The 23,281-nt window shown below is 37.3% G+C and overlaps 1 protein-coding gene across 1 annotated transcript; it reads left to right on the top strand.

Annotated features, from left to right (window-relative positions):
* The first annotated feature begins 766 nt into the window (after positions 1 to 766).
* LOC138330736 (uncharacterized) lies at positions 767 to 17,465 on the top strand. The gene is made up of 14 exons (XM_069278259.1): positions 767 to 1,066; positions 1,845 to 2,114; positions 2,212 to 2,341; positions 2,911 to 4,075; positions 4,504 to 5,695; positions 6,022 to 7,394; positions 7,668 to 8,352; positions 8,813 to 8,929; positions 9,225 to 9,535; positions 10,049 to 10,529; positions 12,982 to 13,165; positions 13,294 to 14,903; positions 15,596 to 16,861; positions 16,983 to 17,465. The coding sequence occupies exons 1-14, from the start codon at positions 868 to 870 to the stop codon at positions 17,273 to 17,275; spliced, it is 9,276 nt and encodes a 3,091-aa protein (XP_069134360.1). The 5' UTR covers positions 767 to 867; the 3' UTR covers positions 17,276 to 17,465.
* Positions 17,466 to 23,281: the final 5,816 nt, after the last annotated feature.

The following is a 23,281-nucleotide window of genomic DNA, read 5'->3' as shown; positions in this document are numbered from 1 at the left end:
GAAATATTTATTTCTAACAAGTCTTATTTTCTTGCATTTTACATGCAGATTTCAAATATGTAAAAAAAAATGGATGTTCTTGAACTAAGTGTTGAGCTTATATATCATTTGTGTAAAGATGACCGAAAATTAAAAAAAAAAAATGAAAAATAATGTTTTCTGTAATATTAGATTCATTCTTGTAGGCTATATGCTCATTCTTGTTGAATGTCCTCAATTTCTAACGATAGCTACAAAACTATTATATAAAAAAGATAACTTTCTTTATTATCCACGACCGTTTTTATACTTCATAATAATGTTTTGGGATATTTTCGCCCCTAAAAACCAATGAATAACCAAAATAATGATTTTTTATGATATACCCAAGGTATAACATTTATACCCAAGGTATAACATTCCACATCTTATGTGATTTGTGATATTTCATCTGGTTTATGTCTGTTTATCTTTATCATTTTCTGCACATTTTGTGTTTTAGGGAAATCCGTATGCGATTCTTTTAGAATTCCAAGATTTCGGTCCGGACGGTCCCTTTTTATCATTTATTTTGATAAACTTTAAATCCGGTGGTTATCCATTCCCATTTACCACAGGGACCAAAAACACCTCAGAGATATCACCTAAAGGTCACTTCATTGCTTTTGTTTGGTTTATTACTTTAAACATTTGATATTATATGTAGGCATTTTTACATTGAAAAAATATCCAAGTGGAATGTCGTAGCGTATCGGACACCATTCTTGAATTCAAAACAAGTTTCGCAGCGTCCGGTGTAACGTATGCATATTGGCGCGGTTATGGACCTACATTGAAGCTTTAGCAATTTACAATCTTGCTTTAGTCTTGGTTTCTTTGTTAAAATAAATGATGATGGAAATCAGAAAGTATGTTTTGAGAGGACATAACTATTTTTTCATATCATCTTATCCCAAAGGGACGTGTTCGTGGGAGGACCGTTGGTGCTGGCCTGGTAACTGTGGTAACAGTAACTACGCTAAGGATTGTCAGTGTGAGTCACCGTCCTTTACAACAGTAGTGGACGACAACCAATCACGATGTCAACGTAAGTAATACTCAGTCATTAGTAAATAGCAACAATAGGATAGGAGAAATTCTTATATTACAGTGTATATAAACTTTAATAAACTTGCATTGTCATGGACATATTTTAACTCCAATGTCAATGTTTCTCGCTTGATTAAAGTAAAACGACAAAACTTTTCATCGTTGTAACTTATGAAACCGATCCTTCTCTAACACGGATCCCTGTGGTTTATTTCGGAGTAATTGAATATTCCCTCTTCATGAAATAAGTAAATCCTTATAATCAGAAAACGTGGCCACATTTATCAATATACATGTCCCGGTGTCAACCGGCTTATGCAAATTCCACAGAACCAATTTTACTTTTTTTCACGGATATAATAAGTCCTCTAAATGAACAATCAGACTTCTGTTTAAGTTCTTAGGAGAAAATTATTACAAGGAGGTTTAACACATTTTCATACTTGTCGGTCTATCATTACAGCATTTCAAACGAAGTACGGGATGCAGAAAATATAAACTTTTGTGTTTTTGTTTTTCATTTGACTGACCGCCAGCTAGTAGGAATAGGCACGCCTCGTACTTGCACACGTTTGTATCCTTTCTATGTCGGATCAGATACCATAGCATATACAATATAAAATGCAAACTTACGTGCAGTACCTGTTTGATTTGACTGACAGCTGGCGATCCATCAATTACTTGACAAAATCAAAAGTGTGATATTTATTGTCCATAAATATATGTTAGATGTTTATAAAATAAGTGATTAAGTTCTTTGTTGGTTTTTGTTTTAGTCGCAAAGGTTCCTGAAGTACTGACTTGTAGAATGATGGTGATTGACACCAACAATGACGCTCTCATGTCACATATTCCGCCAAACTCATCGTCACACTGCTCGAACCAAGGCGATTTCTATGGTAACCTACAGGTAGACAGAATAGTGACCAACACGTCGTTTGAGTTATTAGTCAACGTTACCCATGTACCAAAACCTGATTACGTCACTAACCACGCCTTTGGTGTAACTGATGTAGACATCAGCATCGTCATCAAGACGATCACTGGTATGTTAAATAAATGTGTATTACTTTAGGCGAACACCAATAACATCGTCACCCACATGATGACGTTTTCAGTGTATAATTTGTGTTCATTTTTCAGGCGGTGAAAACACCATTAAGACCACCAATCTACATAGTGACCCCCAAAGTAACGATCCTAAACATCTGATGTCATTTGACACCGTTATCAACAACGAACGCTCGGCAGGTCACCTGTCAAATGGACAACGGTGAGTAGTTTACAGTTGGATACGGAATTGGTGCCGTTATTATTAAATGAATGTGATATTCAATTCCAAACTTGACACATGTCCAACTCTGCATTGGGACAGTGAATGTGCTGATTTCCCTGATATTTCTTTCTAATAGTTTTTACTAAGGCCAATCCCTCCGTTTGCTGTTTGATATTCTTTCTCCCCAAGAAAACTATGTGATACCAGTATATGACCGAGGTTTAGACTGGAAATCACGAAATTAAATTTCGTTATTATCAAATCAAACATTTAAATAGCGATGTTCCATACTTTATGTTTGCATAATATCCATACCGACGTTGTAGTTAGACAATTAACTCTCATCCAATCAAGAAACATTCATATGTAACGGTTAAATTTTTTTTATTTTGATCAGCTAATAGATTAAGTAATTACATTGCAGTTGGACATAAATTTCACTGTAATTCGCGATATTTTGCTAACGGCTTGTAACTGACTAGTTTAATGTGTCAATAACATATCCCCATTCTATACAATTATTTTCATTTTCTTTGGTTGAAAGTGCGTTACCCTTTATTTGTTAGACTATGTTTACGATTCATCGCACACGGTGGAGGTCATCTGATTTCAAAGAATATAATTTCGGACGATCATGACGAATCTCTGGTTCCTTTCTCAAAGACACGGACCACAAAGGACTTATGCTACCATTTTGACGACGCCCATCCTGTACACTGCCTCGAGACTGACACCTGCGTGAGTGAACCATTGGACGTAGGAAGCCGTATCCTGACTAATCGGAATTTCCAGGTCATCGTAAATGGATGGGATGATCCGACACCTGTCCCTGGAAACTTACAATATGCGTCTGGAATTGATACATATTCGATCACTGTATATGGGGTGAAGGAAGCAGGACCGGGGCAGATTGAAATGAGTAGAACTCCTGTTGTCAATATCCACGTCAATGCCAGTCAGTCTATAGCAATTCGTATTCCAGATAACTTGCCTAATCCTGCGATGTACGGAATCGTCTTAGACGTGAAAGATGTCGCCAATAACGTGAAACACGCCAGGCGATTTGTAATATTTGATAATTCGTCAGAAATACTCACTAGAGAAGACAATCATTTGTACTCTACGACAGGAGCGGCAAGTACCGGATACAAGTGGCAAACCAATCCTGGTGATCTTTGTTATTCATGGAAGGACAGGTATCACAACGACAAGTTAAAAGTCTTACTACGACCTATACAACCAGATCACCATGGACATTTTACCGGTATATATGAACAGATATCAGGAATTCTACCAGTTTCCGGAACAGAGAACGTTGATGGAATAACTGAATTCTACTTCTCACTTTCGAATGATACCAGTGTACTGTTTGTAAATGAAACGGTTCAGAACTTTACCTCACAGAAGATTTGTTTGTCTCTGCCATTACAAGACGGAGAAACCTACCGGCTTGACATTGTGGCTAAAGATATCGTGAATCATACATTTAGTGAACATATATACACTCACGTAGACTCGAGCGAACCTGAGATATTCGATATTGGACTTGAGAAGGACGGATATAAATTGTTAAATGTTCACAACAGTTCTGATCTGTCGAAGATGATTCTCAAGTTTAATGCGCTGGACATACACAGTGGCTTATACTCTGTGGACTGGTCACTTGGTACAACATTTGGAGGACACGATATTGGAAATGGTTCTTTGGGAATTGCTCGTCTAGGACCGAATGTAAGTAAAGAGAAATAGCTATGTAGAAACAAATAAATACATTGTTTTATAAAAAAACATTCACAAACACAAGACTAAGAGGTGTTTTGATTTTTTAATTCAATATTTGTATTACCGCTACACAGTGCCTGGTTGAATGTACTTGGCGCCATGTATGGTAATTTTGCGTAATAACATTGGACGTTTTATGACGTCAAATATCTATGGCGTAAACAGTATTGTGGATGGTTACCATCGCAACTACAGCTGTAAAATTAGAACAGTCATTATAGTTAAATCAAGGATGTACTAAATGTTTCAAATACAACAAAGTAATCATTAACAACTGTTTTGAAAAATGTATGGATTTGAGGGCCCAAAAGTGCCCAAACCATACATAGTCCTTTGCTTTGTGACTTAACCAATGGTGTCAACCTTACTGTTTACAGGAAATCTGTCCAGAATATTCCAACTGCTACTGCCCATCCGTCGGTGTATGTGCTTATTACAACTTCTCATTGAGCCTAAATTCGCTGGTGCATCTTAATACTCACAACGGAAACCACAACCGTGTGTACCATTTCACCTTGTCGGTGACGAATGACGCCAGACTTTCCTTTGTGGAACACAAAGAGGTTTTAGCTGACGACTCTCCCCCGGCGGTGGGTGTGGTTAGCGAGGGTTCGGTCGTGGGGGAGGATATCGACTACACTAGTGAAGAGACGGTTACGGTACACTGGGACGGGTTTATTGACCATGAGAGTGGCATTCACTCCTACAAAGTAGGGGTAGGTAACTCCTGTCTGGACAAAGACGCGTTCGGGGGTATTAATAACAGCGATGTTACCTTACATGATGAAACATCTATCATTACTACGACTTTTCAGTCCGCTCGCGTTACACTAGCCGCGGAGGGACAGTACTTTGTAACAGTTGTGGCGTATAATAACGCTATGGAGTCGTCAGATCCTGTGTGTTCAGATGGAATCGTGTTAGACAAGACTCCTCCCCTCATCACCAATGTTACTCTGAAGAGTGCGACTTCCACTGGGTGTATGGTGTGTTCCGAGGGAACAGCGTGGTACATAACGAGGAATCTGACAAAGTACAAGGTCAGTGATGGCCATTGTGATGAACTGTGTAGAAACACAACCGTAAATGAGTTCCTGTCTCTGTTACCAGTAGAAGGTCTCCAGCCATCACAAACTAAACCGTGCTTTATCAGTGACGGTCATGGTACTATCTACCTTCCAATTGACCTCATCGATCTTCAATGGGACGTTATTGATACGGGAAGTCAGATTCGTGACGTTTACATAGGCGTTGGTTCCACAGAATACAGCAGTTTGTCTCCAGATCTGATTGACTATCACATATCGTCACATACCGACTATTACAAATCAAGGCACGTAGGTCTTAGTGACGGGGATGAGATATACATATTTGTTAAAATAACAAACACCGCTGCCCTAACATCTACAGCGTCTATCGGTCCTGTTATTGTAGACGAAACTCCTCCGGTCTGTCCACCCTCCCTACCTGTCCTTATACAAAACGGTTCCTTGTATATTTACTGGAGTGGAGGAGCTATCGCTGACGAGGAACAAAAGGAACCAATATCTACATTTCTATACCGGGTTGGTAAGTAAACATTTAACAGTCAAGTGAATTAATTAATATGTCTACCCGCATGATATTTGATTTGGTCTCATACTATTCGGATTGAATGTGCGACATACAATAATTATTTTAACCTGTGATTAAGCCTTATACATATACATTTTGTTACTGCGTCCTCAAATTCTATCGTCATGTCATTCTTTACTGACTACAAGTTATGGAAATGAACTATATTACCATAGTTGCATATGCAAAAATATTACACGGATGAAATCATTATATATAAGGCGGATTTGGTAATAAATTTGTGTATATTTTGAAATCTGATTATGATAATTTTGTGCCAGGTCGACAAGGAGAGTACGTCTCGTTGTTCAAGCAAATGGGTGACTCAGATGCTGATACATGTGTTGTAAAAGGACAGATATGTGTAAACATCCCTCTACCCGAATTACACGTGTATGATTCAGACTTGCAGCTCACCTTTACCATCCAGCTTCACGTCTTTAACCATGCAGGGTATCACTGTACAGTAAACACAGATAATTTCTATTTGCCTTCCCAGAATCCCCCTGGCCACGGTGTTGTATATGACGTCTTACGTAATGATGGCGGATACGCAGATGGTATAGAGGACATTGATGTTTCTGTCTCGCTCGAGGAATTTTGTGTCACGTGGGAAGGTTTTTCACATGTCGGCGATATGACACACGAACTTGGTATAGGAGAGGTTCCAGGAACAGATGATACAATCCCTTTCCATGAAGTTCCGAATAGGAAATTGTATTGTGAAAATGCAACAAACCTTTCACATTACCGTCGCTATTTTGTTACCGTGCGTGCTATTACCTCGGGAGGTTCAACAGACACGATATCAGACGGATTCACAGTTATTAATCCAATGGACATTATGACATCTCTACGTGTGTTTGATGGAAACGGCTGCGCTGGAAAAATTGGAACCCCGGTCGAACAAAAATTTGGCACCGTGAATATTTACACTCCCAGTAAAATAAACCTCCATATCGGTCATACCTATTCGCTGGTGTCGAATGCCAGTTTAACTATAGACAGTGCCGAGGCCATAGTCACGGTTCATACGACCATCAATTTGGTTAATTATTATCAGTTCCTTCCGCTTATCGCGAAGCCACAATTTAAAGTTGCTTCAGATACGAACAGGTCGTTCAGCTTACATATCCTGAACTGCGTCCCTGATGTTGATAGTCAAATCAGTCGTGACATAGCATCTTTGTACTGGAACCAAGGGAAACTTAGTAGCTATGTTTCCCATTATGAAGTGGAGTTTCTTTCGCTAGCGGAAGGAACAGGAGAGCCGTTAGTAATTGACTTCACAACTGTATCCGGACACTTAAATAGTTTTTCATTTGGTACTGTCAATCTGGTTAAAGGTCGCTATTTCTTTGCTTTGAGACAATGCGTAGAATATACATGTTTTGATTGGGTAAAAACGAACGGATTTGCATTAATTGATCATCTTTACGAAGGCTTCTCTATGTCATCTTGGATGAATAGAACTGGACCTGAATGTTCAGACATACAACTCACTATAGCAGACCTGCAGTGTTCTAATGGTGTATCCGGGGGAATGGACAAAAGTGTCGCTATTCGTTGGGGAATTTTCCGGGACAAAGATTTGAAGATACAGTTAACTGATTGGAATTTGTACATCATTGAATCCAATAGCACTACAGTAGAGGTATGTTAAAGGTATATTTTATCCTTATTTTATCATACATATTAATATCGCATATTAATTAACCCGAGCAATTATTTTAGACGACTGTGAAAATGTCAAGTAAGAATGAAATCATGTCAGTTAAATATCATCTACATATGTCTCGAACAAAAATTTAAAAGAAGCGTCGCGTTTCTGACATAATTATATCTATCTAGTTACCACTTTGAATTTAAAAGTTAAGGCTGCCACTTTTAGGTAAATTTCCTTAGAATACTTCTTTCCATGTTTTAGTTATCGACATGCCAGAAGCTGCCCCTGTACCCACATGTGAAGATGCAGACTTGTGTCGAGGTTTTTTGTCCTGAAGGTTCCATGGGGAGCAGGTGTGGTCCACTCATTGTAACGGAGGACCCTAACGTGTTTGATAAACACCAACTCTACGAGGTAGACTCTGACGCAGACGACATTAGACACAACAAAGAATTGTTCTACGCCTCTAACATTGGGGACAAGCTTGCGTGGCTTCACGGATCAGAACTTGACTTCACTGGTAAGTCTTTCAGACCTGGCGGAGTTATTCTTGGAATGGGCGACAGAGCAATCACGTGGTATCTTCTGAGGAACACGTACAATTTTACCCAGCCATGCGAGGTAAACCCTGATTGTGTAGCGACTGTAGAAACTGTCGGGGGGTTATCTGCCTTCCAGGGAATCAATCTAGACTTTGAGATTGTTTACTATATATGCGCCGTCACCACAATAGTTAAGGATGATATACCGTCTGTACAAACGTGTGGGAACGGGTTTGTAGTTGATATAACCCCACCTGTTGTCGGCGATGTCATATTCACATCCGATAATGGCTTCATCACTCAGGAGTCAAGTCTTATAATACATTGGGACGGATTCCAGGATTTCGATGGATACAGAACTTTGGGATATCCATCATCGATAGCAAGGTTTACATATTCCGTCGGTAAGTCAAAGGATTTTGGCGATATTATGGAATTGTCGGTAATTTCTTGTGTTTAACCATGCTGGTTACTTAAAACATACATTTTGTCATTAACAATAGTAATAGGACTGGAACAAATCACTTAGCAAACAATTTATCAAATGTCCCTTTCGTTAGAAAATAATCGCTTGTTCTTCTAAAGAGAACACAAAAATGACTTTGACTTAAACATATTTTATTGTATCTGATATAAACAGTGGAATTGGCCATAAAATTTCAATTTTTGATAAATCTTTCCCTTTACATTCTACCGCCTTATTATTATTTAACACATGCAGTTATGGTAATTTACAGTTCGATTCTGGCGGCCGTAGACGCTACATGTGTATATAGCATCCGTATATCTTGTTAGCGTTTATAACCATACCATGACAGGAATGTATTGTTATCTTGAATTATATGATGACGTTTGTACTCCTAGGAAGTAATCCGTACGCTCAGGACGTTGTACCTGAAACAGACGTCGGTCTCTATCACTCCGCTAGAGTCAATAACCCGACACTTATTCCGGGGGTGACGTACTACGTCACAGTTACAGGTAAGTAGTCTTGACGCGTGTCGGTTCTACAATCTAAGTATTGATAGCTAAGCACAACTTATGTTTGTAAAAAACCAGTATCGCGTTGTTTTGAATTCAATAGCAAAAACTAATTTTTATTTCATTATTTACTCATTTTATTTTGTTTTTGTAATTTTCCCATAGATGAATGTTGACATATATTCATATATGTTTATTTTTTGATGCAATTATTATTTATCATCGAACCATCATAACCATATCGCAATATTCAAACACGCTCACCTATTGTAGTGAGTTTCCATTTCCATTTAAGCATTTGACCACGTTGGCCATCAGACCACCGCTGTGTCGAACGGAGTAATGTTTGATAACACTCCCCCAGTTACCGGTACCATATCGGTCGGGACCTATTTAAAACAATCAGACATCGTGTCTGAGGAGATCACCGTCCACTGGACCGGAGTTCGAGATAACGAGAGTGGAATTTCTAAAACTCGTCTGGGTGTAGGATCGTCTAAACATCAGCCTGATGTAATCAACTATCAGGATTGTTCTGGAGAATTCGCTTCTTTATCCGACCTCGAGACACTACATGATGGCCACAGCTATTATGTTATCCTGCCTGTAGGTAACTTGTGTTTAAATCTGTTTATTGCTTCTATTGATTAAACGTACCTAAGAATATCTGTTTAAACTAGTTACGTTTTGCATGCCTAAACTACGTATATCACGTTATAGGTGTACTTGAACAGAAATACATAATATGTTTTTTCACTTCGCTCCACCTCAATGAAACTAGTAAACTCCGATTACTTCATTTCCCAATGATGAAGAATGTTAATCTCATGCAAAAATTACATGAACTGCTTCGCAGTTCACTTCATTTGCTTGAATTAAACTTTCTTCATCAGTCAATGCAAGTTACAAAATTAAAAATCAATCCTTAAATGTTTCTCCTGATATATACACACTATTGTATGTTTAAGTACACATAAGAAGTACTAATTACGTATAAAATATCAATAGTTTAAACCTGGGCTAATACTTTACTAATATTCGTATTGTCTTGTTTTTACACGAAATTGCCTAATCCTCAAAGAGTAATAAATCAAGTAAGTTGATATCTGTTTGTTGTAGGTAACGAATGGAGCAGAATTATCGTCTGCGACGGCTTCTGATGAGTTTGTGATGGACCGATCCTCTCCGGCTAGGGGGGTTGTCAAGGATGGTCTGCTGGAGGTAAGTGACCGATTCGCTCCAGCTGTGGGGATTGTCAGGGATGGTCTTCTGGAGGTAAGTGACCGATTCGCTCCGGCTGTGGGGATTGTCAGGGATGGTCTTCTGGGGGTAACTGACCGATCCTCTCCGGCTGTGGGGATTGTCAGGGATGGTCTTCTAGAGGTAGGTGACCTATCCTCTCCGGCTGTGGATATTGTCAAGGATGGTCTTCTAGAGGTAAGTGACCGATCCGCTTCGACTATGGGGATTGTCAGGGATGGTCTTCTAGAGGTAAGTTACCGATCCGCTCCGGCTGTGGGGATTATCAGGGATGGTCTTCTAGAGGTAAGTGACCGATCCGCTCCGGCTAGGTGGGATTGTCAGGGATGGTCTTCTGGAGGTAAGTGATATTTATATAAGATTAGTTTATTGTTTCCATACAGGCAGCTATAGGCCTATTATTGGAAAGTCGCATGTCATCAACGATTTCAGAATACATAATCTTTTCTCCTAATGTGACCGTAAAGGCCTATTATTGGAAAGTCGCATGTCATCAACGATTTCAGAAAACATAAACTTTTCTCCTGATGTGACCGTAAAGATTCTCCACCGCTGACAAATGGTATTTTTTCACTATAAAAAGCAGGAGTAGACGATGTAGTATTTTTCTTCAGTTACTAAACTTACTTACTTTACACCATTACCGCAATTGAAAAGTTTGAGCTTCTAATTTTACTTCAAGTTAAAAACATGAAGAATAATTAATTACATCCCGAAAAAATCTGTGGCACTATATTCTATATTGAATGAAGAAGTATTGATTGTGCATGCACCAAAGGCAAAATAACTTATATATTGTTATTTTTTGTGTTAATCATACCTTTATATACACGATTATTCACAAATTATTGTTCAAATAATTAATATCATTTATGCTCTGTCGGTGGTGGAGCATCTTTAAGCTATGAGATATCTTGATAGGTTTTGTGCGCATCATTGTCAACACTCGTTTGTATTTAACTTCTTTGATCAGGAAATCAAACAAAGGTCATATATTCAGCGTGTTTATCGAAGCAACTATAAACATGAATCCAATTATAATGAATGTTTTTGTTGTTGTTGATGGTGTACTGTTGGTAGCTGCTCGTTGATGAATAATAATGCTAGAGGCGATGACTTTTAGTTACATGGTTTTTATTTGATTCCATATGTATAATTATTATAGTGGATAAAGAACTGTATAGCCCTATAAATCCTAACGGGAATTACAATAATATTTCACCGTCTACTAAAATACATCTTCATAAAATTATTTCCATGCTTCCTAGTGTTGGTATCTGCAGGTTTGTCCTTGTGTGAAGTATCTCATGTCTGTAGTGTCTGTAGTCTGTAGTGTAAAGAATATTTGAGCATCTTATATATTCAATACCAGGAAGCATGAATGGTATAAAGATTACGATTACACAGTGATATCAGGCTATGAATGAGTAACAACTTCCTAGATATGAATTAACTTCCTAAATAGACTTCTAAAACGATGTTCCTGAATCAACTGCCTGAAGATATATTATGTATGTGCATATGTGTAATGACTACGACTTAACCCAAATCAAATTTCAAAACTATGGCCTGGTTATACCACACAATTAGGCGAACACGTAAATAGCTTTCATCGTTATTTTTATATACTCCATCAATAGTAGTTAAATATTTTGATAATTAATGTCAAATTTAAATTACTTAAAGATTAACTTGAATATATGCGTATGTCCTGTAGATAATCGACAAGCGTATTATGGTGACAGTACACATTTAAATGTTTCGATTATATATCAATAACTTTACCAACTCTATTCAAATTAAACATTTCAAAGTTTCAAATTCATTTTAGGACTCTTTGTTCCTAAAAAATCATCTTGTTCAGTCAGAAGCGTCGTTACATACTGCGACGTCATTTGTTCCTTTATGGACTGATAAAAAGGTATAAACCCATTGAAATGCTCGTTATACGCAAATGTGTGGGTTTCTTTTAAATTATTTCTACCAAAATACGCCGTGTTATTTCAAATTCAGACCATTATATAAATCTAGCCCAAAGTTATAGGTTCCAAAGTATAATTGGCTTTGTTAAGTGCTGTGACGAATAATGACCCTGGCGTCAATTTTTTAAGAAAAAAAGTACCTAGATCAAGTTTCAACTTTGTTACAATTTTTTATCAATTTTTAAATAAAACATATTTTGATTTTAGGCGGACATCGACTTTCAACCAAACACAACACACACTGGCTGTCACTGGTCTGGTTTTAGTGACCCCCACTCGGGTATCAAGTATTACTCGGCGAGACTGGGGACATCCCCTCTCCTGGATGACGTCAAACCATTGTCCTTCACCGGAACAAAAACAAAGGTGAAATCTTCAAATGTAATGTTTATACAAATGTTACTAGTGTGTTTGTAGTTGACCCAGTCAGTATGCCAGTAAGACATTTTACATTGTTATAAACGTAATAGCATTCTTTCATGGGGATACTTTATTGGTTTTGATACCTAAGAAGCTAACACTATAAGTAAGTTAAATAAATTCTTCGTCAGTTTCATAACAGGTAACGTCGTCCTGCATCAACAGCGAATCGAATCAAAGCATGTCATACTTTGTACACGGAATAAAGACACAATATATGGAATATATCAATCTCACTAACCAGCTGTTGCATACAGGAAAACTAGAAAATTAGTTTCAATGAAAGTCAGAAAAATCAAATTGAAAATTACTTTTATCTTATTCAATGTTATATATGAAAGCGATATCATCAACTAACATGTTGCCATGAACTATTTTTCCTGTTTTCAGAAAGTCAATGGATATCTAACTTTATACCAGGAATGACCTACTACTGTACAGTTCAAGCGTGTAACGGAGCTGGTCTCTGTACATCTGTATCATCAAACGGCTTTATCACTGACAATTCACCGCCACTTCCGGGGATCGTCCATGTTGGTATCAATGGCCATCACTCAAGGTTCTGGCCGCATCCGTAAGTTGTCATTTTGGGTATATTCAAATTTTATTAAAACTTTTCCACCTTGAAATAGAAATATCAATGTTACTTTTCTTCTACCACACTTCAAGTTTATGAGTGCAGTTTGTTTTATTCTATTTCAGGGACTCAATTCAGATGCAATGGTTTGGATTCGTAGACGTAGAATCTAAAATACAAAACTACGAAGTATGCGTCAGACACACAAATAACAGCGACTGTGATATCCTAACATTTACCAATGTGTTTCTCTCCAACACAGTCACACTTCCTGTCACCTTACCAGAACGTGTGTCGCTCAGTGTAGAGGTTAGAGCTAACAACCCACTAGACATGTCCACTAGGAGTGTTTCAGACACCTTTATAGTCGACACTACGCCCCCAGTAGTATTATCTCCCCCTGTTCTAGGTAGAGAAAACACAAACACAAATGTAACAGTACAGATTGATCCCACCGTGGTGATGATGAACTGGAAATTTGAGGACCAAGACAGTCCTATTGTGAAGCAGATTATAAGAATGAGAGCTCATGCTGATGGACACACGCCTATAGAAAATGTTTATTTATCTGGAGAGACAAGTCACATAATTACTTTAGACCCTAAACACCCATTGAAGCCTGGTGATACTTACACTGCTGTTGTGACAGCGTGCAATGAAGCCGCACTGTGTACATCGTCTACATCGAATGGATTACTTATCGACCCAACCCCTCCTCATCAGGGAGGGATCATAGAACCTATACCATGGCATCTGTCTCCTAACGCAAACGAAACAAAATCCTTTGTGAACCTGACACTGTATGGGTTCAAAGACCTAGAATCAGGAATCGGGACTTACTACGTTACCGTAGGGAATACATACAGTGGGTCGGAGATAAGTGATGGGATCCTTACTTTCATTTCATCTGAATCTGACGATGACTCAGAGAAGTTTCAGTTGACTCTAAATGGCCGATTGCATTCTGGACAACAGATGGTATTGTCTGTATGGGCGGATAATAATGCTGGTTTGTTTAGTAGTATCAGCAGGGTTACAGTAACGGTTATAGCATCAGACAATAAAAACACATTTGGTTATTTGGAAATCTTAAAACATTCCTGTGATGCGGCATATTGCAATAAGGATTGCACATGTGCTGTTATATCTCAGAAATGTCACTCAGTGGAAGTGGATGTCGATTGTACGGAAAGTAATTACACGGATGACTTTGATATGAATATCAATATTCAACATGATGGTAAATACAACGATCAAGAGGTTTTGACTTCGTCTGCTTGTATTTCCGCTGCTTGGACTGTGTCAGGGACACAGAAACATGTCATAAAGCGAATGGAATGGAGCATGGGGCAGCAAGGAATGGCTGTTGGAACAGGGATATTTGACCCACTGTTGGAAAATCTGTGGTACGACGTTGGTCAGAAAACATCTGTTACTTATTGCTTGCGCGGAGGAAAATCACTTCTTCACGACACAAAGTATGTAGTCTACGTCAGATCGTGGACATCTACGTCACACTATACTGTATTTACGTCACATCCGGTCCATATAGACAACACTGCTCCGTCTGTAAGGAGGGGTAAATATATCATTGAGAACTCCAACAAGACATGTTCCCGTGATGTCGACTTTACCTCGACCTTGGCCACGATCAGCTCCTGTTGGACGGGAGTGTTTACCGATCCCCAGAGTGGTATCCATAGCTACCAGGTGGCATTGGGCACCATACCGGGAGGTCTGTATACCGATTGTGCATTAAATTTCAATTTTCATATATTTTATTGACAAAAAGATATTAAAATAGGAATAGTATTGGATACCAGGTATTCCGAATTTGAATATTACAGAGTTATCTGCACTTGCAGGTAGGTATTGATTGTGGCGTCATGTTTTTAAGAGCGTAAAGTCATACGTTTCGGAGAAAATGACTTGAATTGCGCTCACAAAATAATGACGTAACAATCAATACCTACCCGCAAGGAAGCTAACTCTGTAATAAGCAAATACGGAATATCACATATTGGTCATTTGCCGTATTCAGGTGTCATAAACAAAATAAGCATGGAATATAATTTTATACATGGTAGGGGAAGTAACTCCCTGATGAGGAAAGATATTATCAATATTCTTATTTACTGTAACTCTTTAAATCGTCATTTTTAATCTTGAGATTCCCACATTAATAGCGACATGCTGATGAATATATTAAACAGTATGTATATTTGGTGATATAATAGATTAACACTGATGATGTAGGAAATGTTTACTGTTACTTTTGTATTTAAATAGGCAAATTTTAATGTTACATATATTTGTATATATATATTTTACTTCAGCGATATGGTTATATAATATTTCACTTTAGACCAGGCAATAGAAATTCGAAAAACCTGTGATGAATCAACATGAATTCAATATCTTTTCCAGGTGACGATCTGGTATCTAATATGAACATTGGACTTAACACATTGATGTCATGGAGTGATTTGTCTCTCTCACCAGGCACAAATTATTACGTTACGGTCACGTGTTTAAACAATGTTGGGATACAACAAACGCTTGTCTCGGACGGCTTTGTAGTAGACAACGAACATCCATACGCAGGCATTGTATACAACACTGACCGTTACCATAACGCCCATGTACACAACTCTCGAGATATCGGGGTATCCTTCCGCGGATTCCACGACCGACATTCGGCAATAACTCGATTTTCAGTCGCCTATGAAATACTAGACAAAGGCTTAGTAAAGGACAACATTGGACTGGAATTTGCAGATATAGGTTTTCAGACTTCATTTGTGTTTTACAACACATCTCTCGTTACTGGACAATGGTTTAGATTTGCAGTAAAAGCCAAAGATTCTGCAGGTTTTGAGAGTAACATCGTGTATTCCCCTCCAGCCTTGCTTGATTCTACACCACCTGTCCATGTTAAGATCAGTTCGGTGTCGGAAGTAGACAACATAACATCTGTAAACGGTACTGTGTACTGGACAAAATATCTAGGACATCCAGGTCCAACTGTGTACAAGTTATATATTGCCTCATCGAATATGACTTCATTTAATGAGTTTGAAGTTTCCTTTGAAAACAATAAACAGATCCACTCCGTATCATTAGAAAGAGGTGGTATATATTCGGCAGCTATTTCTCTTGTCACCTCCCCGTTTTATGATGGTAACCGCTCATTATCTGTACTTGCGTATGATATACCTATCAACACAACAGTAGATATCACCTTGTCAGTATCCGACAGTATCACAGAAACAGGTCTTACGGATGATGTAGTCGCAGTCCACCAGGTGTCGCTCACGGAACTCAACATCAACACTGATATCATGGACCTGGAGAGTGGAATGAGGGAAATCTATGTTGGGGCAGGATCATCGAAAGGTGGGTTCCAATTACATCCGCTAAAACGTGTTCCCACGTCCTATAATACACTACTTCCGGTTGATGCACCTCATGGGCAAGCCGTACACGTAACAGTTACTGCAGTAAACCAAGCCGGCACGTGGAGTCATTTTTACTCAAGCTCTCTGCTGATGGACCACACACCACCATCCATAACAAACGCATCTATGAGCATAGCCTACAAAGATTTTGGAGATCGAATTCTAACCAAAGTCAAGGTCAGGTGGGAGGTCATTGAAGATGAAAGTTCTGAAGTTGCCTGTTCTTGTGAGATAAGTAAGTAAATTTGATGTAAATGTAAAATGCTCCGTAATGTAAAACTTGGAATGAACTGATATTCATTCATTAACTTATTTCGAGTGTTTCAGAATTACACGTATTTTGTAATACATTACAGGTAAAAACAAAGCAACCCGGATGTTACACTATGGTAACAGCGAAACAGAACTCGAGACACCGTTTCTGGTGATAGACCATGGCACTGATATCTCTGCACGTATCACATGTTTTAATATTGCGAATCTACAAGAGTCCATCTTGGTAGGGCCTGAAACTGTAACTTTATTTGCGCCCAATGTCAGCGATGCAAGAATTTCTTTTGACACCGCTCTGGCAACATCTTCTGGACTACCGGTAATTCAATCATCTTCCGGTGTGATGTTTTCCTGGGAAATTCCCCATGGCACTTAAGGAATAAATGGCAATTCTTACAGAATCCGTCGAGGGGCAAATATTTTAACGCAATGGGAAAATACTGAGCTTCGGAATTATGCTTCGTTAGACTATGTCCTGCCAGATCAAGATGATATTTATACCGTGGAGATTCAGGCGTGTGGTCAGGATAATATGTTCTGCCAACTAGTCAATGGAACCGTTCTGATTGCGAGGACACCACCAACTCTTACAGGTAAAAAATAGTTTGTCTACAGGAAGGCAAACGCCATAATGGATTTTTGTATTACATTTCCTATCATTCTGATAATATGCTTTAAAGCATACAAATTATTTAGTGTGTTCTCGCGCGGAACTTAATGTTTCCGACATTACCAAAATCATTTAAGTTTTCTACCAATTGTTGAAAGTTACAATAATCTTTTTACAATTTTTATATAGATGTTTGTCACATCACCCTACATTTTGCTTATACAATGAGTTTTTATTACTATTTCAGGACTCAGTCCATCACTTTCTAGACTTGGTGATGCTATCGTCCTTACATGGAATGGTGTCTTCAATGTTCATGCTGAACTTCTACCAAGATACACAGTGACAGTTGGTACTGACCCAGGCTTTTCGGACCTGGTGCGTCTTGTACAAACTACCGACCGTCACGTGACTTTCAAAGACTTCAAAGGAAGTGACGCATACGTTACAATCACGTGTTCCTACGTCACTGGATTATTTACAAACTTCGTCGATAAAGTGACAATGGTGTAGAACTGTTGTATTACTAGATAGATGTTATATCATATAGCACCAAAAAAAAAAAAAAAAAAAAAAGATACTTTTCAGTAATTTGACTTTAATTAATGTTAGTTTCAAATCTACGTTTCTATAGGTCGTTAGCATAACACGAATACTACTACTTAAGTTAGGTTTGATCTAAATGTGTTTATTTCTAAGTATGATTATGTGATGGTTTTCATTACTTTCGTTCAATTTCATTTTTAATTAGAAAAAATATAAATGTTTTCTGTTGACGGTATTATGGCAATTAAAAATTTGAGGTCAAATGTTACATACCGATGTTTCCATATCTACGGGTAACGTATTCGGATTTTTTTTTCTATTAACGTTCTTGTTCCCTCGAATATTCCTCACATCCAGCAACGCCGCATTTACAAGGTAATCCAACAAAAGTTAACAAATCATTTCCAAGTAAGTATATATTTCGGAATTGGATGTATTGTCTCCTATTCCAACACTAGGATACCTAAACTATGACGAACGGCTTTCCTGCCCAGGTGGCGGAGTTTATTGTTCTATATTTACAATTGTCACTGTTTCTGTATCGATAAACTAAGTTGGAACAGATCTGTTTATTTCCCAATAAAGTGAGTGCAGAACGTGACCCGATTCGGTGCGTATGGATACATGTAAACATTTGCGGACTTCATTTGACATTCCACAAAATCGCGTGTCAGTGTTTACAAATAACACATGTACGAGAAAATCGTTTACGCAATATACCTCGTGCTCCATTGGGTTTATCATCTCATAAACTAAATGAAGTAAGAGGTGAATCCTTAAGTGTATATGTTCATCGGAAAAGACAGACTTCAATACTGTTTAACAGAAGACGAGAAATGTTGCGACCAGATCAGGATTCGAAGTGCTCTACCAAATACGCTACCTGGTCACCGATGATCGACCCAGTCCAATCCCGCCAATATTCGCCCTCAAAGACATACGATACCGTTATACAACCACCGTGGGCATTTGAGTTGGGCGCAAATGTAGAGGAACAGAGACAATTACACATTATTCCTGTCAAGTGTCATGAACCGCGGATCTCCAAATTGAAAATCTACGGCTCTACTACATAGTCTGTCAGCTGAGTGACAGATATCGCATTTAACCCTGTACAAACCACATCGACCCGATCATTTTACAGCTGTACACCACCTTAATAGCTGTTACAAAATCGTTAGACATGATAAAAGAAGTTGATTCCGTGGTGCTAATAGTTTTATAGAATTGAATAGCAATTTATTTATATATATATTCATATTTTTGGAGGGTGTGTGTGTTTTTTTTATTATTTGGTTATTGATTATGTGGAATTTAATCACATTGCAAACCATCAATTATTATAATATTAGATTACACACAACACGAAATGTCGTCAAAGCATTATCAGTTGATTTATCAAACTTTCATAAAATACTACAAACTTAATAAAATATTTTTAAATAATTTTATTTTCCCATTATAGTTCAAACTATGAGACAATGTAGAAATTTTGATTAGAAGCGATTTTAATAAAATTTAGATAAATTGATTTAAAATTATTTTGTTGTTACACTAATTATGACACTATATGGTAGAAACATTTTGGAATTAAAGACACTTTCCTAATTATCTACATACCGTAATCCATATACAAATATCAAAGCTGTTAACCTGATAGGTAGGTGTCTCATATATATATCCAAAAATCATCACAACTGTGTTCAAGACTGCATGCAGAGCTACATATGTATGGTCCTCTATGTTGAAAAGTGAAAACTAAACTGAGCAAATGTTTCAATGTGAGTACCATATAGTACCTGTGCATGGATCTTAGAAGTTCATGCAAATCATGATGCATGCTCTCTTAGTGAGGCAATGGAATGCATCATAAACATATCTCAATGTCTTATATGAGTTTACCTGGAGCTTTGAAATAGTTAAACAATACCCATTTCATAGTGGAGAGTACCAATGACATTCGATGCCATGTTTTAAGTATGAGAAACACCTCAAACTGTGGAATAGTCAAAATAATGAATAGTTTTCGACCCTTACGGGCCTCGAACAATTCCTTATCTTGACTATTCCACAGTTTTCGGTGTTTCTCCTATACGTATCAACATTAGCAGTTAGGTTCTGGTGTACCAATACCTTCATCAGAGAAAAAAGCAGTTGTTAAATGTCCGAATACTGAACATCACACCTCACGGTCGTTTATTTAGCAGCATAAAAACTTGAGGGAACATAACTTTATAATAGTTTGGATAAAAGGTAGTATTTAAGACTTAAGTATTAATGCATTAGTTTATGCTTTGTGTTTTGTTTAATGACAAAAATATCAATGAGTCGATAACAGTATTTATTGCTGATAACTGTTGATAACAGGTGGCCAATTAAGGTATTCGAATACAATCATAATGTCAGACTAAACATTTCCCCCACACTTTTCATCTACATATTCATATTATTTCAACACACCCTATACACGGGAGGTCGTCATTAAATAACCCTGGTTGTTAGTATGACGTAAATATAATAAACTAAACTAATATCGTTTTAAGTTTAGAAGACAAACCCTTCATAAAACAAAGCCTTCATCTCAAGCGAAGTATGGCAAACAAATGAAGAACTCTATATCAATGAGTAAGTCAATATTAATATACTGAACTGCTGACACATCGATATCAATCAAGCTCAAAACAGGAAGTAAATTTCAGCACACGTCGATTGGACGGTTTTTATTCAAATAGGTGTCATCGATTCGATTTAAAACTCAAACAGCGAACGTCAGTTCTGTGTGCGGAATTATGATGCTACACAAACAATAAAACGCGTTCTGAGAATTTATTGAAGGAAAAATATAGATACAAACAACAAAGATTTTACAAGAGAATCTATCAGCAGAAATCTTGTTTTCATCAGATCGCATTACCTTTCATACATTTGTACACCTCATAACAACAACACATGTACTTAATGCATTCACATGCATGCTATATAGGCCTACTTGACATAGGGACATGTAAATTCAGGCAATATACATGTACATGTATTTAGAACACCCAATTAGATCTATATATACATTACATACACTATGAATTTAACTACTGCGACGCATATGCATCATATATCCGACCTAAAGGTCTTTTTTCAAATTTTGATGTAAAATGTTACCCCATTCAGCATATACATATAATTATGCAGTACATTTCAGCTTACACGTAGCTACATCAGGATATCATGAGGTTTTATTAATTCAAATAAGTTGATTAAAAAACCTTTAATTGCAGTTATAATGAAACTAATGCTGGTTCCAAATTTTTGCAATTGAGAATTCATTTTGCTGTTTATATTTTCCATGCATGGAGTACATTGATAGTTTATGTGAACGTGAATTCACAGATATCTAATGCACTTATAATATAATTAAGGTTACGAATATATTGATATAGATCTATATCTGCGATGATGTTATGTATGTTCATGCTGTAAATATTGTATATATACATACCATGTGTAAGACTATTGTATTGAATTGAAGTCAATTATTATATTTATAAAGGGGCTATATGTCAATTAAGATGACCAGGTGTGGTACATATAGGTACGGGTAGTTGCCTGAGGAGGGATCCTAGGCTAAAGCTAGGTCACTGATCAAGTATTATAATATGTTGTCACAGGTGGCCAATGGGGATCATCATCATTCGTCAACATATTTATTTAATCATTCAATTTAAGTTTTTTTGATCAAAAATAAAAAAAAAAGTTCTAGACAAATAGGAGAATACATACTGTACATCTTCCATATACATGTAAGTATGAGTTTGGCCTGTATATCTAGACCTGGACTATATATGTCAGGGCTTTTTCACTTAATTGGGAAGGGGCCGTTTTACCTCATTTCGAGAAAGAAATAGCAAACTTGGAAGGAAATTTCCAGGAGTAAACTGTATTTATTGGGAATTTGGCATAAATTTGAAATAATTTCCATATTGGGATGTATGTTGGATTTTTTTGTTGTTCATTTTTTAAATCGTCTTTTTATATATTCATATATACTGTAAGTCTATATATTTGTTGACTCCAATATTCAATAATTGAAATTTAAAGTACTTATTATAGCAAATCTTGTTTCATATATCAGCACTTCCATGGCGCGCAAAAAGCTTGTCCAAGTATTTTTCATTTATGTTTCTTCTTTTTATAACCTCATGGAATTTTGAAGCTGTTAGTCGTTTCATTCTCTCTCGGATCCATAGCTCGCTTTCACTCTATTGGCGACCGTTTTCCTTTATTTGGATGGCTTTTGATTCACTGATTTGAATGTTATCAGGAAGGGGCATGTAGTTGGGTTGAAGTGTTAAAGGTGCCTTCCTTGGTAATTGCAGCTCTCTACAATCAACTGTAGCTTCCTTGTGTTCTTCTATATCATCATATAAATGTGCCTAAGATAGTCAAATTTTATGATGTAGAGTTAAAAATTGTTTCAAACAACATTTCTATTAACATATTTGACCCAATATGCACCCATCTCCATATTCCGTCTTTGCATATTACAGATCTAGAGTAAGGCCTTTATAGGCCTCTATTTCAATTCATAATACCAAGACTATCAAAACTGTAGGTTTGCAATAAGTTTCGTTTTATTAAGCACCTTTTCAATTTTTAAACACCTTTGTTAATAATTGGGTTGACCATAGTAACTCACTTTCAGAACCTACAGAATATGTTGTTACTACATAATGTATCATAAATTCCAATATTAACATTGGCAGATTGGCTCTACCCAGTCTACCGTACTAATAATTTCATCAGAGTTCAAGAGGCCATAAAACATGTAAAGTATATAAAACATATTGTTATACCATATTCGCCGTAGTTAGCGCCCTCCCCTTTTCTGGAGAGGAGTTGGAGTTGTATCCGTGGATTTAACAATGTTTAACAACATCCCTCTTACATCAGCAGTGTATCCCACCCATATTGATGAACTTGAAGTCTATCATGACATAATAATGCATCTCAAAGGATAAAAGGCATATGCATGTTTACTGTAACAGATTTATGTACCAGGAGTACAGAAATATTTATAATATTGCTGACCAAACCTTACATTCCATAAGCGCGCCCTCCTCCTCCTCCTCATCTTCCAGCCTGTTACAATTGGCAAATACAGTATTTATCTTTGTACATCCGGTTTATCGGTGGTACGTGCTATTGCATCTATTGTCATTGTCATTAATTAGT

Source organism: Argopecten irradians, chromosome 9 (assembly GCF_041381155.1).
Source record: "Argopecten irradians isolate NY chromosome 9, Ai_NY, whole genome shotgun sequence".
In the NCBI taxonomy this organism is placed as follows: Eukaryota; Metazoa; Mollusca; class Bivalvia; order Pectinida; family Pectinidae; genus Argopecten; species Argopecten irradians.
Note: the sequence above shows the minus strand (reverse complement) of the source record. Positions and strands in the feature narration are given on the sequence as shown.

What these genes read in the sequence shown, in the direction of transcription:
- LOC138330736 (XM_069278259.1), top strand. Translation starts at nt 868, where the DNA reads ATGATGATGGAAATCAGAAAGTATGTTTTGAGAGGACATAACTATTTT. An exon ending in CGTCATCAAGACGATCACTG is followed by an intron (nt 2,115 to 2,211) that starts GTATGTTAAATA and finishes TTCATTTTTCAG; the next exon opens with GCGGTGAAAACACCATTAAG. An exon ending in ATTGGGCACCATACCGGGAG is followed by an intron (nt 14,904 to 15,595) that starts GTCTGTATACCG and finishes TATCTTTTCCAG; the next exon opens with GTGACGATCTGGTATCTAAT.